Source organism: Hipposideros armiger, unplaced genomic scaffold (assembly GCF_001890085.2).
Source record: "Hipposideros armiger isolate ML-2016 unplaced genomic scaffold, ASM189008v1 scaffold_198, whole genome shotgun sequence".
Lineage (NCBI taxonomy): Eukaryota > Metazoa > Chordata > Mammalia > Chiroptera > Hipposideridae > Hipposideros > Hipposideros armiger.
The window spans coordinates 981,313-999,128 of NW_017731548.1; the positions used below are offsets into that span (position 1 = coordinate 981,313).

A 17,816-nucleotide genomic window follows, 5' to 3' on the forward strand; every position below is an offset into this window, starting at 1 on the left:
TACTTGCCAGTAGGACTGTTGATAAGGCCAGAACAGTTTTCAGCTTCATGGCAGTTACGGCATTGCATTTTATGTTATAAAATGTACTGGGAACTAGGTTGGCTGAAGGTATTTTCATTAATTATATCTAGTGTTTGTTGGCTTAATATTTTATTACATAAAGCTTATAATTTTTCCCTCCCTTAGTACTATACTATTTCACATTTTGAAATATTTTTACTATTTAGGCTAAAGGTACTTCAAGTGAAGAAATTAATCTGAGTCACATGGTACCCTATGAGCCAGTTGCAGAAGAAAAAGCAAAGGAATTACCTGAGTGGAGTGAGAAAGTGGCTCAGAACATTTTGTCAGGTATTATAGTAATATTAACTTTTTTCCCTTTCAGTGTGAAACCTTTGGAACCCATAGAGAATACTTAGAAAGATGATATTTTACATTTTGGTTCTAAATGATCAGTTTATAAATACTTAAACAAAAATAGAAGGAACTAGTTTTTAGAACATCACCTATTATCATGCAGGTATAAGTTCTTCTGGCCTGTTATTCTGTTTTACTCGTGGGAAAATTGGTAGTGAAAAGTTTCAGGAACCCCCGAACTCTCAAATAGTTCTGACCATAAAATTAGCTATTTTTCTTTCTCCTTTGAAATTCCCCCTTAATCCTTTTCTTTTTTTCCTCTTCTTTACCTTCCTCCTCCACCAAAAAATTATAAAATATTCATCTATTGCTGGAAGCAAATGAGCACTCCCTAACCTCACAGCAGTAGAAGCCTGAGAAGATCTGAGGATTACAGCCAAGCTGGTGGGAAGCAGGCCCCACTATTTAATTATGGTTAGAAAAGGCTTTCAATCAATTATTTTAAAACCAGATTGATCATTACTGACATATATCTTTCTACTTTCATTGGTTAACATTTTAGCTTTTTAGCTGTAGTACCTCTCAGATTTAGGCCACCTCTCTTGTTCTTAAAAAACATTGTGCATCACTATTCACTAAGCCAAATTAATGACCCAATTAAAGGGATCTTCACCAGTTATTTAAAAGACTATCAATATAGGTTTCCATCTCTGTACTAAAAATTTGTTAAAATAGTAAACGTGTCTAAAGCAGAGGAAATCTTAAACATAAAAAACCAGCAAGCTCAAATAAGTGAAAATTAATCAATTAGCTAGGGGCTAACAAAATATTTTGCTCAGTGTCAAAATGCTGCTTGAGATAAGAAAAAGTAAAGCTGACTTTAAAAATATAATTGTAACCATTAAAATTGGCCCTTGAAAGAGATTTTTCAAAGAAGTTGTAAAGAAAAACCTTTTCTCTTACTATTCTGTCCCCTAACTTTACTACTAAGTTATTATTAGTTCAGTATTCAGAAAACTTGCCTGTATCCACACATATGCAGATAATTAAATTCAAAGGTCATTTTCTTAAGTTTTTAGAGTTTATACTGCTATAAGACTGTTTCATTTACTATCGCTGTGTAACAGACCACCCCAAACTTAATCTCATCAAACAACAAACATTTGTTTATGCCCCCCCATCGCCAGGCCCAGCACTGTGAGCACCCCAGGTCCCTCGGGCACATGTGCAGCCGGCTGACTTAGCTTAGACACAGTTCCGGCAGGCGGCCCCCCCCCCGAAGGTCAGCCACCCACTGGAATGCAGTCTTTGGAGAGAGTGTTAAGGGTCTTTCCTCCAGAAACATCCCTTCCAGAGAGGTACCAGGCTGCGGCTTTCCTAGCGGGGGACAGGAGGGAGAGCTTTGCCGGTGGGGTCCCCCTCTGGCCCTGATACCATGTGTCACCATGAATCCTGGGTAGGTCTATGAACACAGCATCAGTTGTTCCTGTCTTCCACCCCATGCCTGGGCTGACAGGGAGGGGGGTCCCTTAGAAATGGCCGTGGCCCAAAGCTGCGTCTGGGAGGTTTCTCCTGGGAAGTGTGGGGCTGCCAGCTCCCACTTATCCCCGGGCTGTGAGCCTGCACACGCCAGAGCTGTGCTGGGCTCCAGGATGGAGACCTGGCTTTGCTGGCAGAGGGAGAGGCAGATGGACCCCACACCATTCTGCCCACTCTGCAGGGAAGCAGGCAGCCCAGGAAGAAGGGAGCTGGGGGAGGTGGCTTGCGGGACGTCTGGGGCCAGTGGAGGCCCAGGGCGCTGTGGGTGTGGCCTGTGTGATGCTTCCTGCAAGGGGGAGACCCCGTCTTGGGACGTTCCCTCAGTGAGGCCAGGGGAGCACGGGACCGGGTGGCCTGGGCCTGGGACTCCTCTGGCTGACCAGCGCTGGCACAGGCTCTCCTACCCCCCTGACAGGGCAGAGGGAGCAGCCCCACGTGCACTGAGCTCAAGAGAAGCTGTTTTGAGTTTTCTGAGGCCGGGGGATGGGTGGATTTGTTTGTAAGGTGGGAGATGGTAGGGGTGGCAGGTGGGAGAGGCTCTGCAGGGACTGGGGAAGGGGCCGCAGGCCGTGATGGGGGTCCCCTAGCAAGGGTCCCCCCTTGGGTGGCAGCCCGTCCCTCTGTGCGGAGCCAGGGGAAGGTGGCAGTGGGAACAGCCACTGTCCCTGGCCCGGTGGTGGTTTGGGGGGTTCTTTGTGTCCAGGCTGCAGGACACCCAGCCCTGACCGGGTGCTGCCCCCCCGGGGGCTCCAGCTCTGCCAGATGTGGGGTTCAGCTCTCTGTCGGCACTTGGCTCAGAGTCCCCCTCCACGAGAAGGTGAGGCTCCTCCCGCAATCTCGGGGCAGCGGTCCCTGAGCCAGCGCCTGTGGGGCTCCCTCTCCAGAGAAGGGAAGAGGCAGACAAGGCGGCGAGGGTGGCTGTGCAGGCCGGGCTGCTGGGTATGGCCCCAGGGCCCAGCTCTTCCCAGTCCCTGTTGCTCTGCCCCTGGAAACGGGCCCAGGGGAAACCCAGGGCTGCCTCTGGGCTCGGCCTCTCCGGGAGCCTAGACATGAGGAAGAGGTGGGGCCAGGCAGGACACAGTCCTGAGGCCACCTGAGCCCGGCCAGCCGGTGTGTTTGGGGGAACAGTGGGCACTATGCCCTGCCTGCAGAAACCTCATGGTCTTGCTGGGCAGCACAGACTGAAAACAAGGGCAAGGGCCTTGCAACATCTCGAGTGAAGTCTGTAGCTCAGACTGTGGGAACTGCGCAGCTCAGAGGAGGTGAGTGGGAGAGGAAGGGAGCCGGGAAGGCTTCCTGGAGAAGGCGCCTTGCTCCAGGCCCTGGCAACCAGTTGGGGGCTGAGGGCAAGGCCCGGAGTGGCACAGCTGGGAGACATGGGTGAGGAAGAGTGACGCTCAGTGGGGCGATGCTGGACTGGGGCAGCTGTCTGCCCTGGTGGCCGTGGTGGGCGTATCCATTGCACACGCCATGTGCAGGTGACTCCACCCTGAGGCAGCCCCCACCTCCCCCCCCAGGTTCCTGCTCTCTGCCCGGATTCTTAGAGCCTCTGACTTAAAACGAAGATTACTTTCCTGGTTTCTAATTTGCATTTCAGTGTTGGCTCCAGGCAGGGGAAGCCCAGATTTCTCTATGTCAGGGTTGCCCTTGGTTCCCGTCTCTCTGTGTGTCTCTGTCTCTGGGTCTGGGGTTCTTGGCCCAGTGCCCTGGGCACAGAGGGTGAGTTCACCATTTCTCCTTGGGCCACATTTCCACATGCTGCTGGAATGTCCCTGTGCCCAGGCAGCCCTGCTCCCAGGGCTGGCATCCCTGTCCTCGTGAGAAAAGCCATGCCCCCCACCCAGCTGAGACCCATGCCACCTGAGGTGTGCAGGTGGGCAAGGTTTGGGGTGCTGCTTGGGTGCCAAGGAAGTCTCACCCGCCTGAATCAGCCAGGGGTCTCAGGCAGGCAGTGATGGGAGGGGGTCGGGGCTGTCACTGAGGAAAGCCTCCGAGGGCCTGGGGACAGGCGAGGCACAGAGGAAGCCCCACCTCTGCCTGGCAAGGCCCCACTGTGGTGGGTCTGAGGCCAAGCAGTGTTGGCACCTACCAGTGTGGCCACAGAACGTTGTGGGGCCTCTGGACTGAGCCCCCGCCCGGCCCGGGCTTGGCTCCTGCCGGCTCCGGAGCCCTTTCCCGGCTCCTTCGTTCTTTCCATCCTTCATGCGCCTCCGCAGGCCGCCGTGCGTGCTTCTGGGCACCGCCATCTCCGTCCCTCTGATGACTGTCCACCTTCTCACTCTTCTTGGGGTCCTGGGCCAGCTCATGCTGTCTGGATGGGGGTGGGGAAGAGAGAGGAGAGGATGGCATTAGGGCCCTGGCCTGGGGGTGGACATAGCGTCCCAGGAGAGTAAGCCAAGGCAGAGTGCAGCCGGGGGAGCCAGGAAGCGGCCTTCCCTGAGTGGAAGCGCCAAGCTTGCACAGCGGTAGTGGTTGCCCTGGGTGCGCAGGGACGCGGGGCTGCTCAGGTTGCCACACGGCTCTGACAACCCCCTCCCAGTAATAATAGTGGGGTCTTCCCTTTAGCTCACAGTCTGGTGGGAATGCCCAATGCTACCCTGAGCAGAGACTGCTGGAGCCAACCTGGCCTCAGCTAGACTGAGCAAGCCTGGAATGCACACATGGGCACAGAGCTTCTGTGCCAGGCGTGCCGAGACCCAGCTGGGAGTCGGGGCGTGGCCCTTGTCTAGTACGCCTGGAAAGCAGAAAGCCCCAGGAGCTCAGCTGGCCCCNGGCCCTCCGCCCTCCGCTTACTAGCAGAGAGCAGAGCGGTGGGCAGCAGGTGGGCGGGGGGCTGGAGCCCTTGAGGAAGGCTCGGCGCCACCTTTCCAGAACCAGTCGACCTGGTGCAGGGTCAGAGCCCTTTCCGGAGGAGGCAGGACACATGGATTGCCTTCAGGGCGACCTGGGGTAAGCGCCTGGCTTCCTGGACACTGCGGCTTTTCATCCCATGGGCACCGCCGGGCCGGGCTGGACCGGGGACACGCTCTCCTCATGCAGACGGCCCTCGTGCTCACTTACCCAGAATGCAGCCAGGTTTGGGAAAGTGACTCAAACCCTGCCTCTGAGCAGATGAAACGGAAGTCACCAGGCCCAGCACTGTGAGCACCCCAGGTCCCTCGGGCACATGTGCAGCCGGCTGACTTAGCTTAGACACAGTTCCGGCAGGCGGCCCCCCCCCCCCGAAGGTCACAGCAGAGATGGCTTGTATCTGCTTCATGATTTCAGAGCCTCAGCTAAAAGACTCAAAGGCTAATTAGTGACTGAATAGATGGGGGCTGTGTCATCTGAAGCTCCTTCACTTACACATCTGGATTGGGAGAGCTCAGAATCTAGGACTGCCAAATGGAGTGCCTGCGTGTGGCCTCTCCATGTGGCTTGACCTTCAGCATGGAGGCCTTAAACTAGTCTGGCTTCTACGTGATAGCTCAGGGTTCCAAGTGTAAATGGTCGAGCAAACAGGCAGAAGTTGCATTACCCTTTTTGACATATTCTTGAAATTTTCCATTGTCGCTTATTACAAGCAAGTAACAACCTGCCCGGACCCAAGGGGATTTGACATGGACCCCACTTCTCAATGGGAGGAATTGACATTCCTTTGACAAGTCAGGTTGAAAGCGCATGTGGAATAAGAGAGACTATTTTTGGCCATCTTTGGAAAATATCACCAGCCCCAAAGTCTTAGGCCTTCTAGGTACTACACAGATTCTGCACATTGGATCTACTCAGAGGTGAAACATCTTTAAAGCCAGCTAATCCTAGGGAGAGATCTCTTTAGAGATTTCAGAAGAACTCTCAGTGGTAAATCTTTGAAAATGAGCAAAAACTATGTTCTGGTAACACTTAGAGACCTGCTTTACTACACTCAGTGTCTTCTGACTTGTAACTCTTTTCCTTTCCATCCGTTACTCTTAGGGTTCGAGTTCTAGTAATACCACTAATAGTTGGTGACATTAAAACTATTTAACTGCCATTCATAGTGTATGTCTCCTTATGCGTTTTTTAATAGCTAGAATAAATAACAACTAGCACATCAAATACTTAAGGCACAAATTACAAAGAAAGGTGCAGAAAGTAGCCGTGATTTACTTCAGGCAAAATTATCTGATCTGTCAAGAGACTATTTCTACCTGACTCATGCAAGCTCTATACAAAGATAGTAACCAAGGGTCTAAACTGAGCTCATTAACCATAGCCCATGATTGATTCCTGTTCACTGTCCAAGGATGAGTAAAGATCAGTAAAAGATACAGCTTATGTTTCATGAATGTAAAAAAGGTAAAACAGTGAAAATAACTGCTTAAAATTTACCTGTGTAGAATATTGGCCTGAGAAGCCTAGACTTACATGTTAAGCTGCCAAACATTTTAGATGGATAGAGTCTAGTAAGCTAATTTGGGAGAACGTAGAGGATTGGTTACAATAGACTGATTAGGTTAGGTTTGAGTCAGGTCATTTTAAGTCATCTGCCAAGCTCTCATTTATTTTGCAAATATTCACGGCCTGCTATGTTTCAGCACTGACTGGGTGCATAGGACGCATACCTAGATAGAATAAATCTGTATATGGTACTACGCACACCATTTAAAAGATCTTAATAGCTACCTATGCAATACTGTATTTCCTTCTATTGCAGTGTCTACAGTTTTAACATATTACCCTGTCTCCCCGAAAATAAGACCTAACTGGAAAATAAGCCCTCGCGTGATTTTAGGTGCCAAAATATGGCACCTTGGCGTACTGAATATTTTAAACTGAAGGAGTTTGTGGAAAAGGCATTCTTCTCCCTGAAACAGGTCATAAAACCCTCCTGTGAGGAGTGCGTGCTCTCCATATCCTGGAGGAATCATGCTAGGGCTTCTTCTCTGCCTTTTTTTGGGGGGAAACACGATATTACCTCTATGCTCTTCCATGGTGATAGCTTGTTTATAATTTTGCATCTAGTATTTATGAGTCCTGTGACTTTTCATTTATCTCATTTCCATTTATTTTTCTCAGTCATCAGTGGACTCCATCCCTTGTTTCTTGGTTATAGTTTCATTGTAGCAGGTTAGTCTACTTGAGCTCTCCTTTGCTTCATTGTCATTTATTTTACGATTTCTCAGTCTTCTTCAGGTTCAGCTGGTTTTTACTTCTTAAAACCAAGTTAATTCTAAAAGCACATAATTTTAATTTATTTTTTTGTATAGACATCTTCAGTCCCTTTATTGTTATGGAACTCCTGACTGGAACCAGTTTGCCTGGTTTGAGACCTGATCCTCCCCCAAGGGTAGGGCAGTGGGGCATAAGATTGGAAGTGGAGGTGGACATGTTGATTGAAACAGGGAGAGAAACACATCAGGTTTTCTAATTAGTTATCCTTGGCACTTTTCGATGCTAGAATTTTTAAATAGGTATGATTTTCATATGATCACTGGATACCTGCTTACTCATGGCCAAAGTAATTATGTAAAAACCATGCTATAGACCTTGGGAGAACATACTTAGGTATTTTTATATGTCCAGCCCATTGTTTCAGAGTACTAGCCAAAAAGGAAGTATTTAAAATTGTAAACTGTCCCAGGGGAGAATAACACTTTCCTCCCCTTCTTAGGGGAAACCTCTCTATTTATCTTTTCTTGTCTCTCCTATGTCCTTCCCACTTCTCCTTTTCCCACATGCCCCCTGGAGTCCTTTCTCTTCACTAGAGAAATCTGCCATCCCACTTTCTGACAGTCTACTTTCATTCATGCTGTAAGAAGCACAAGCAAAGCAAAGGGCTAGGGCCTAAGCATGAGAAATGACTTAACCATCTAGGCTCCTCAGTTTTCTTTTCTCCTAGATTTTTTTCTTCTCATGCATTCTTTGGGTGTTCTCATGTCTTTGTCATTTGGGTTTATGTTGCTGGGATTGTGAGGTTTGGGATTGGGATTGAGGGAAGAACAGGACCCCCCCTGCTTTATGCCTTTAACCTAAAGAAAGCAAGCAAGAGTTCTGTGTTGGTGTTCAAGCGATAGGTTCCTTGGATTTAGTTTGCATTATTTGTGTCTATTGCCCTAAGGACTTCATGGGAAGAAAGTGGTGCCTGGACTAAAGCACAAAGAACAAGGATACCTGGGGCCTCTAGCCAAATACCGTCTTAATGGTACCAAAACCTCAAATTAGTCCCTAATAATAGTATACTGTGGTAAGTAACATGTAGAGATATCTACAAGTTGTAATGACAGCAAAGAGTGATACAGAACTCTTATTGACCGAAATATGATCTCATTTTGAAAGGTGAATTTACTTAGAAAAGGTGGATATATTCCAGGCAGAAAACTGTAAGTGCAAACTTGGTTTGAAAGTTTATGGCATGTTTAGGATCTGAACATTGAACAACTTGAATTTTTTACTGTTGATCGGTTAGTTATTAAAAGGTTTAAACACAGAATCAGCCCTAATATTGTGCACTTTAAAATTTTTCTTCAAAAAGGTGCTTCCTGGGTGAGTTGGGGTTTAGTCAAAGGTGCTGAATTTACTGGCAAAGCAATCCAGAAGGGCGCCTCTAAACTCCGAGAACGGATTCAACCAGAAGAAAAACCAGTGGAAGTTAGTCCAGCTGTGACCAAGGGACTCCATATAGCAAAGCAAGCTACCGGAGGAGCAGCGAAAGTCAGTCAGTTCCTGGGTAAAGTAACTTTAGATGACTTTACTTCTTTTCAGTTAATGAAAAATAACCTCTTAATCCAGGTTAATTTGAATGCTCATTTAGATGGTTTCACTTCAAGAGTAAAGAATTAGGACAAAGCAGCTTCACCATCCTACTCATTGTAGCATCTATAGACCAGCAGCATCAACCAATGAGAGAGCCTTAGTAATATTTCCCAACTAGGCACTTGACACACCTACTGATTCAGAATCTGCATTTTTGTGAGATCCCTAGGTGATTTTTATTTGCATATAAAAGTTTGAGAAACACTGGTTAAAGGGTTGTTTTGATATGTTGGAGAGGAAGGTGTCTGTGCCTTTGAAAAGGAATGGTCCTGAGTGTATTTGCCATCCTTGAATAGGACAGATTGTTTACTGTTCAGTAGTTGAGGGTCAACAGGGAGAGATATATTGTTGGAGAAAAGCTGACTTAGGGATTCTGCTGTGAGCCTTCCCAGGTCACGTGCTTCTAACCCGCTCTCCTTTGACAGCTCTGAAGTTTGGTATTTTAAGATGGTCAGATAGCTTCTTAATGGATTATCTTTAAATTTTGTAAATGATCTTTTTGGTATTTAGTTTTCTTTTGAATTAGATTTTGGGTTGTTTACTTTTATATAGACTTATGTACCTTACTACTATTGGGTTGTCAGAAAGTCATGACACATTTTTGCAATGAAAAACAGAAAAAATACATCATGACTTTTCCGACAACCCAATATTTCAGTGAGATATTTGCCAATATGGGGAAAAAATATAAATACACTTAGCTGGAAAATACAAAAGGTGGATCTACCCATCTTGCATTGCAGCAATGAGATAGAAAAGGTGGATGATTGTCTTTTAAGCAAATTGCCAAAAAGAACATATATATAAGAGGCAGTATTATAAACATCAATAGGCTCTGCAAACACATCCTTAAAGCAAATAATAGTTTATAAATAGTTTATAAATAGTTACAAATAGTTCATTTAAGTTCTCTCCCTTAAATAGAAATGTAGTAAAACAGCTTTAGATGCTCTGTAAGCATTTTGCTAAATAGGAGTGGTAAAATCAAGGGAAGAATACATTTTTTCTAAGTGGTTTTTTTTTTTTTTCCTGGTTATATTAGTTGACGGAGTTTGCTCTGTAGCAAATTGTGTTGGAAAGGAACTAGCTCCACATGTCAAGAAGCATGGAAGCAAACTAGTTCCAGAATCTCTTAAAAAAGACAGACATGGGCAGTCTCCCCTGGATGGTGCTATGGTCATAGCAGCAAGTAGTGTTCAAGGTAACATGAAGACCCAGAAATTTAACCTGGAAAGTCTGTTTGTTTAGAGCTAGCTGTACTTACTTTTGAATATATTTGCAGGATTTTCAACTGTCTGGCAGGGACTGGAGTGTGCCGCTAAGTGCATTGTTAACAATGTTTCAGCAGAAACTGTTCAAACTGTCAGACACAAGTAAGTTGAATTTTATCATTTTAATGACTCACTCTCTTACAGCATTGTAAAAATCCAGGACAGTTAAAATGATTATGTAGTTATTTTTGTTAAGTATCTGATAATATTTTTTCACTTGCTTTTTCTCTTAAAGGAGAATAATATTTTTAGCAAATTAATAGAATTACTGTGATTTTACCTTATATTAGTAATTGCTTATAAACATTTGTTCATCATTAATGCAGAAAGTAAGTTGAATTGTTTAAAAAACCTGGTATTTCTGTATACCTTATTCACTGCATGTTCTTGATGGGTGATGTTTGCTTGTAGTTTTGATGGGAAAAACTTGAATTATAATTAAACTGTTGTATCTTATTAATATTAGCCCCTTCTGTGCACAAAAAATGTTACATTTTGTCACATCTTATTTGATTCTACCACTGTACATTTGTATTAGAATGAATAGATGGTACACCTTCTATTTCATACATTAAAAAATTGACAAATTAATGATTTGCCCAAGCGTATCTGATAAGTGGTATTAAAGATGGGACTTAAAATACTATCTTCTGAGTTTAGCTCTTTATTCTGTCTTCACAAGTACTAGGAGAATCAAGGTCTAAAAATTAAATCTAGTATGAAGGACCTGAGTTGCTTTCTTAGCTTTGAATTAGTTTAGATCCCTAATATTTAATGTTTATTTAAAGAGAAAAAAGTAATACAGATGGTAGTCTCACCTCTTGGTTATTTGTGCTATATCCACCTACTGACAATATTGGAGTTCATACCTGTGTATGAGACATTGGGCTCTCTGCTTTTCATGTGTATTATTTAACCTTTAACACTATTGTCTCCATTTTACAGATGAGGAAACCAAAGCATAGAGCTATTAAATACCTTGTTAAAGATTACACCCCGAGAAGCTAGTAGGGCTGGAATGTAAGCCAGGTTTCTCTGTTATGCAGTGTCAGAATGGTACTGGGCCACCACTGCCCTTGATGGGACATCTGTGCAAGTTTAGGATCTAGAGTTATTTCCACCACTCTCTAGTGTATTTATGTTCTCTCCCACCACAGCACATTACCCTTGGCTTAGGAAATACTAACTTACTTTTCAGCCTAGTTAGTTTGATCTGTTGAGTCTGAGGCACCCATACCTTTGAATAAAAAAACGTGGCACATCATCTTGGAGTGTCAATTTTACCAAAAGATTTGCAAAAGAAAATATACAGTAGATCTGAGATTCTTTTGATGGAATGAAGAACCCTACTCACCTCTCACTACTTGTGGCATTGACTTCTAATTCTCACTCTGTGTTGTGCCTTTAAGTTTACTTGGATCAGCTGTAATTAGAAAAGTAGTTTCTTCTTTTTTTGTAAGAGCGGATGTCAGAAGTACTTTTAGGCCAGAAGTGAATTATTTTTAGATTATCATTTAGTTATTTGTTATCACAGATAATTAGGTAATCATATTAGAAATAGGAAGTGCTTTACTGGGTTTGTCCATTTCCTGCTATTAAGTAGAGCCTTATTAAAAGGTTTAGGATTCACATAACTAAGGAAGTACAGGGTTTTGGTGTAGATTTTATATTTCTGGTCCTTAGCAAGGAGAACTTAATATGATGAACAGGATATTTTAACAGTGGTTCTGAGCTAATTTATTTCTGTTATGGTGTGTATTGCTGTACTCTATGCTTTCCTCCAAAGATTCATGGACTAAAAAAAAAAAAAAAACAAGTACGTAATTGAGAATTTAGTTAAGTAGGTTTTTATTTCTATAAGGATAGTTTAGACTTAGCAGTAATTTGAATGGAAACTTGGAAAGATGGGAGGGGCAGTGGAGAACAAAGAGTTTTGTCCAAGTAATACAGTTTTCTCACGTATGAATAATCTGACTCAGAAGTGGAAATTGTCTTTTAAGAGAAGAAACCACAAGTATTGAACTAGATATTTATCACTGAAGAAATGGAAGAGCTAGTTATTTCATTTAGTTTTGTTCTCCTTTATTTATATAATTTATATTTATTTACATTTGTGAACTTACATTTATTTATACTATGAAAAAGTATTTGATAGAGTGAGGATTTGTTTTTCTAATCCAACTGATAGTATAATAAAGAAAATTTGTATTCTTTTTACCTGTGATAAGTTATTCTCCCAAGTAGTTATTTTAAATCTGCCTTAATTCTATGCATTATGGTTAGAGAAAAACAAATGTCTTATATAAATTTCCTTATCTGCTTTCTGGTGGTATAAGCTAACATAGAAGGTTATCTTTCATTTAGGCCTATTTAGAAGCAGATTGTGTTAAGAGAAGTATATTCTCTCTGCCTTTTATGGTTTTGATTAAGATTCAGGACTATGTTCAGTGATTATGAATGGTTTACCTGAGGATCTATATAATTAATGAGATTCTTAAAATGTTTAGGTAAATGTATAGAAACTATTTATTAAGACTGTTTTTGTCAGTTACATTAATACTTTTGTCTTATTTTGGATTTAGGAACATGAAAACCTATAGGAACAAGGAAAACCAATAAGTAATTTTAAACCTTCTGTACTTAATTGCAGTATAGCATCAACTAAATAATTCATCACTGTTCTACATAGCTTCTAAATTCACCTTTTTTTCCATTTTAAATGGTTTAGAGGAAAATTATAACTTAAGTAAATTAGGTTCATGTTTGTTTTCCCTTCAGTAAAACTTTATCTTTGAGCACACATTTGTGAAGGATAAGCTTAGTAAAAATATTTTCCTATAAAGAATTTACTCTTTTAAGATAATAGTATTTTATTGGTTTGTTTAGTGAATTTTAATTAAAATTCCCCTTAAATTTGCATGGGGTAAAGGGGCAAATTCAAATCCATTGAGGGGTAACTAATTTGGCACGTCATATTATCCAAAACCACTTCTGTATAACATCTACAATGTTGGTAACTATACAGATATTTAAACACCATCATGATGTCCTTCAGTTATTTTTTCTTGTCTTTTAAATTCCCAGTTTCTTTAAGAATTCCTTATATAGTGTGGTTTCCTGATCCTTCATTCGTCAGTGTTCCTCTCAAAATATGGAACCCAGAATTTAATCTAATATTCCAAATGTGTTGTGACCAGATTGAATACAGTGGGATTGCCTCTCTTATTTTGGTCGTATTTAGCATTGAGGTCTACAGATCTCCTAACAGCACTCTCATTTAGCTCACCTTTCAGTTTTGTCTTATCAAACTACTACTCAGGGTTGCTGTCTTCCATACCCACTTGTTAAATATTGGTCTAAGGTTTTACTCTAGGCTCTGTCCTCTGTCCTTTTCTGCTTTTCCTGGATATCATCTGTATCTGTGGCTACAGTTACCACCTATATGCCAGCAACTCTTAATTCTATTTCCTATCAATTTTTAATCTTCAGGCTGTCCCACCTGCATAACCGCTACAGCCAATCGGTCACCACATCCTGTTGTTTTTTGTGTTCATCCCTTTTCCTCCACCCGCATTACCACTACCTTAGAATATACATCATTTCTCATGCAACTCACAGCTTGTTTCCTAACCGGTCCCTCTGTGTGCAATCTTAAATCCTTATAATTCACAAGGCAACCTGAGTTAGATCTTTTCTAAAACATAAGTTTGGTCATGCCATTCCCATTGATTTGAAGATAAAATTTAAATCCCTCAGGTTAACCTACAAGGTTCTTCATAAATTAGCCACACCCATCTGCTGTTAGTCTGTTTGGTGGATAGATTAATTAGAAGCTATTTCTATTTTAAATATTTAAGGTTAACATTTCTGAGAATAGGTTTCTGGTTTTTTTTGTGGGATCAATAATTATAATTCCTCTCATTTATAGAGAATTTCCCATGTGTTAGGGATAGACATGTACTGTTATTTCTGTTTTAAAGATAAAGAAACTGAAAAAAAGAGGTTAAAAAAAAAACAAACACTTCTCCACATTCATACATCTTGAACAGTGAATTGAACATAGGCCACCCGACAGATCCATTGAAATATCTTGTCTATCTATTTATTGTATGCCTGATTAATTCTAGATGAGAATGTCTCAATACTGTACAGACATTTTGAGCCAGATAATTCTTTGCTGTAGAGGGCTGTCCTGTGCATTGGACAATGTTTAGCAGCATCTCTGGTCTCTAAAACATCTCTGACATTGGCAGATATTCCCAAGGCACTAAAATGCCCCTGTTGAGAATGACTGCGGAAGATAGAACAGCCATCCTGGATGTGATAGAGTGTGGCCTTTCAGTATATGAGTTCAGAGCACTAGATCACATCAAACAGTTGATGCAGCCCCCAACTTCTGTGCTGGGAACGTGTGAAGTTGTAATTTTTGCAGTTTGACCTTCTAGGGTAATGCCAGAGGGCCTGAACTTGGAACCCATGTTAAGAAGTAGAGTTTTGCAGGTGGTTGTCTCCATGGGGCATTTGGGGTCTTTTGTCACTGTCATCTAAAGCTGGAACATGTCTTTGGGACACCTTCCTCTGTAATATTTTCAAGCTGTTGTGTACACAAGGCCAATACATTCAAGTCAGGGAAAGAAAGCCCTCCAGGAAGCTGGAAGTGGTCACTAGATCTCGGTGGGAGCTCTCTGCCGAAGGAGTGAAGATTGCAGCTTCTTGGGGTCCCTGGGATGGCAGAACTTGCACATGTTATTAAAACATATTTCTATGGGTCTAGACAAAGGTGCAAAATGAGAAACTTGCCATAAAAATTACCAGTGGGTCAATTTGGCCCTTGTTGAACAGACTCCATATAGACATATCCTATTGGACACTTGTTTTTCTTTTTGTTTTTTTATTATTTATTTATTTATTTGTTATTTTAAAGATTTTTTTTTAATTGGGGAATTGGGGGAAGGGGAACAGACAAGTTGCTGTCCTTTTGTTCTTCAGTCTAGTTGTGGAGGTCATTGCTTCACTGGCCCAAGTTGGCACCATCATTGCGCTCTTCCTGGATGAGGCAGATCAGTCTCCGGCTTCTGGACGGCCACTCACAGCGGCTTGAGGGCCGCTCATGCTGGCTGCTGGCTACACACGATAGCCTATAGCAACCCACTGCAGCAGGAGCTGCAGCTTATGCCGTCGCTGGCAACTCACAGCAGCCCTCTCCAGGTTGAACTGTTGTTCAGCATCTTAGCTGTGGAGGGCAGTGTCACTGGCCCTCATACGTGGGATCCGAACCGGGGCCCTCTGGCGTCCCAAGCCAGCTCTTAACCAATGTGCCACTCGGCCGGCCCTGTTTTATTTTTTTAATGTAGCCCAAGATCCTGGTACTAGCTCACACTCCATCATAAATTTGGTCCTCTGTGAAAAAAGAAAAAAAAATTGAAACTGAAAAAACGGAAGTGCATTTTGTGGGCTGCAGCCATCTACTTCTTGGGGAATGGTGGTCAGAGTATTAATAAGTGGGAAGGTACAGATTTGTTTCCTGCTAAGCATTTGCTGAAGAAAACATTTCAGTGCTAACTGGGACTTAGACAGTGTTATGGTAGGCACACCTGTGTGAGCTGGCAGTGGCCTCTCCCTCTGTGAGTCTCATTTTCCTCACTTGTTATTTGAAGGAGTCTATGTAATGTCTGACATCCCTGTCAATGAAAGTGTTTGGCAATAGGATGATTAGAACTGGGTTCCCTGAGCCTTGGCCTTTTAGTGCCTTCTCTTTGAGGCTAATGAAGTCCTCAGTTAATCGTCTTCAAAAATGAGATTAGTCCACACTTCTGAGAGTCTCACAGATTCATTCTTCTATACCAGTAATTTAAAGGAGGGGTTCAAATAACAAGTGAGAGGGCTGTCTACTTGTAACTGAGGTATTTCCATGACTCATTCTAGAGACCTTCAGAGCAAATACTTCGGTATTCTTGGTGCTGGGAAGGACTCCTTCTGCTCTTGATGATCACCTGCCCTGATGGCACTTACAGCCTGGTGATTAGAGAATATTGGACAGAAAGCTACAGGCGTCATGAATGCTCTGAGCCCCGAAGTTGTCAGTCTGTCAAGACAGCCCCCAAAAGGCAGACAATCTATTATTATTCTGTGGTCTTCACAGCTGCTATGTTCTTCTGCTACAAGACTGCAAAAAAAAAAACCAACAGAATTGCTCGCTTTGAAACTGAGAATAGTTTTGAAGTTTGTATGCAAATTGAATTCTAGGCAGATTTCTTTGGAAGTTAATATGACCGAAATTTTGTTAAAATTAGTGACATCTAGAACCACTGCCAATATGTCTTTGTAGAGTGCACTGGAGGTTTCTGAAAAATCCCATTCAAATTATAAATTGAATCCTATTGACTTATTTAGAGCATACTTTATATTCATTTTCCGTTGTTCTTCAATTGGTGTGGTACTGTTATTCAGTATATAAAATTTGTTTAATAAGCTCTAATTAAAGTTAACTTTTTTAAAAGTGACAAATCAAAAATAAGCTTTATTGGGCCGGCCAAGTGGCGCAATGGTTAAGAACTGGCTTGGGACGCCAGAGGGCCCCAGTTTGAATCCCACATATGAGGGCCAGTGACACTGCCCTCTACAGCTAAGATGTTGAACAACAGCTCAACTTGGAGCTGGGCTGCCGTGAGTCACCTGTGACGGTGTAGGCTGCAGCCCCTGCTGCAGTGGGTTGCCATGGGCTATCGTATGTAGCCAGCAGCCAGCGTGAGCGGCCAGCAGCCTCCTTCACAGCTAGACTGAAGAACAAAATGACAGCAACTTGTCTGTTCCCATCCCCCCAATTCCCCAATAAAAATCTTAAAAAAAAAATAAGCTTTATTTTTTTTGCCAGAGATAGGCCTTCTAGGAGTTTTTAGCAGTGTAGTTTGAATCTGAAGGAAAAAAAGAACTGAGCAGTTACCTATCAAACAAGAGAAGAATAGCTGCCTGCCAGGAATACTGGTTCTCAGGCATATTGGGAAGCAGAGGTGATAGGTGAGGATATATTAAAAAAAATAATAAATACTCCTGAGCCATTTTACAAGGTCTTTAAAAATAAGTAGACATTTAGCACTATGGAAATTTTAAGGTGCTTTTAACGTATACTTCTCATTTTATGAGATAAAGAAGAAGAAATTGATGAAGTGCAAAGAGCTTCACTAAAGCCATATGGCTGGTTATTGACACAGTTGGTATTTGAATCTAGTTTTCTGACTCTTAGCATCACACTTTTTTTCCCAAATTAACAGGAATTGCTGCTGAAGTGGAGAAGGAAGAACAAGCAAGATTATCAGGGCACCAACACAGACTCCCTTTTTAGTACCTTATTAAAAATAATGTAGCCTTCAGAATTGTGTTACATACAGAAATATTATGAGTCCTTATGAGATTAGAGGTATTGAGCTGTGTGGGTAGAATAGGGGACATTCCAAATATTCAGAAGTGAAAGTTTATGACTCTAGAAAGGATGTCCTATACTCAAATGTCCAAATTCTTATCGTGACACATCATTGTAGCTTATAGTCCTAGAGAGATAAGCCCTGCGAGAAGCCTGCTTAACCATGAGTTGTTAATGGTGATCCTTCCATTGCTGAAAATGCCACCGCCCCTTCTCATTTAGCCATAGCCATGGCCACTTGATGATGGTATTTGTGACAGTGAGAATGCCCATGTCTCTTGCAACATCAAGAAATCCTATGGACTGCAACAGGGACTGGCAGAAAGCAGTTAAGGAAGCTTTTTCTGTCTGGTAACTAGGAAAGAGCCCAAATCAAGACAGGTATAGATGTAAGGTTGGACAGATTGTAGGTTCTGCTGTGCTTTGGCTGTAGCTATAATGAGGCAAAGGGCAGA

General features: G+C 42.7%; 1 protein-coding gene across 4 annotated transcripts in view; it reads left to right on the forward strand.

The window, feature by feature from the left end:
- SPART (spartin) overlaps positions 1 to 17,816 on the forward strand; it is a 50,300-nt gene that overhangs the window by 29,408 nt on the left and 3,076 nt on the right. For all 4 annotated transcript variants that reach the window (XM_019653185.1, XM_019653184.1, XM_019653183.1 and 1 more), the window contains 4 exons: positions 228 to 351; positions 8,390 to 8,584; positions 9,713 to 9,871; positions 9,953 to 10,043. In XM_019653185.1, the coding sequence (XP_019508730.1) occupies positions 228 to 351; positions 8,390 to 8,584; positions 9,713 to 9,871; positions 9,953 to 10,043 (569 nt within the window). The remainder of the gene's footprint in view (positions 1 to 227; positions 352 to 8,389; positions 8,585 to 9,712; positions 9,872 to 9,952; positions 10,044 to 17,816) is intronic.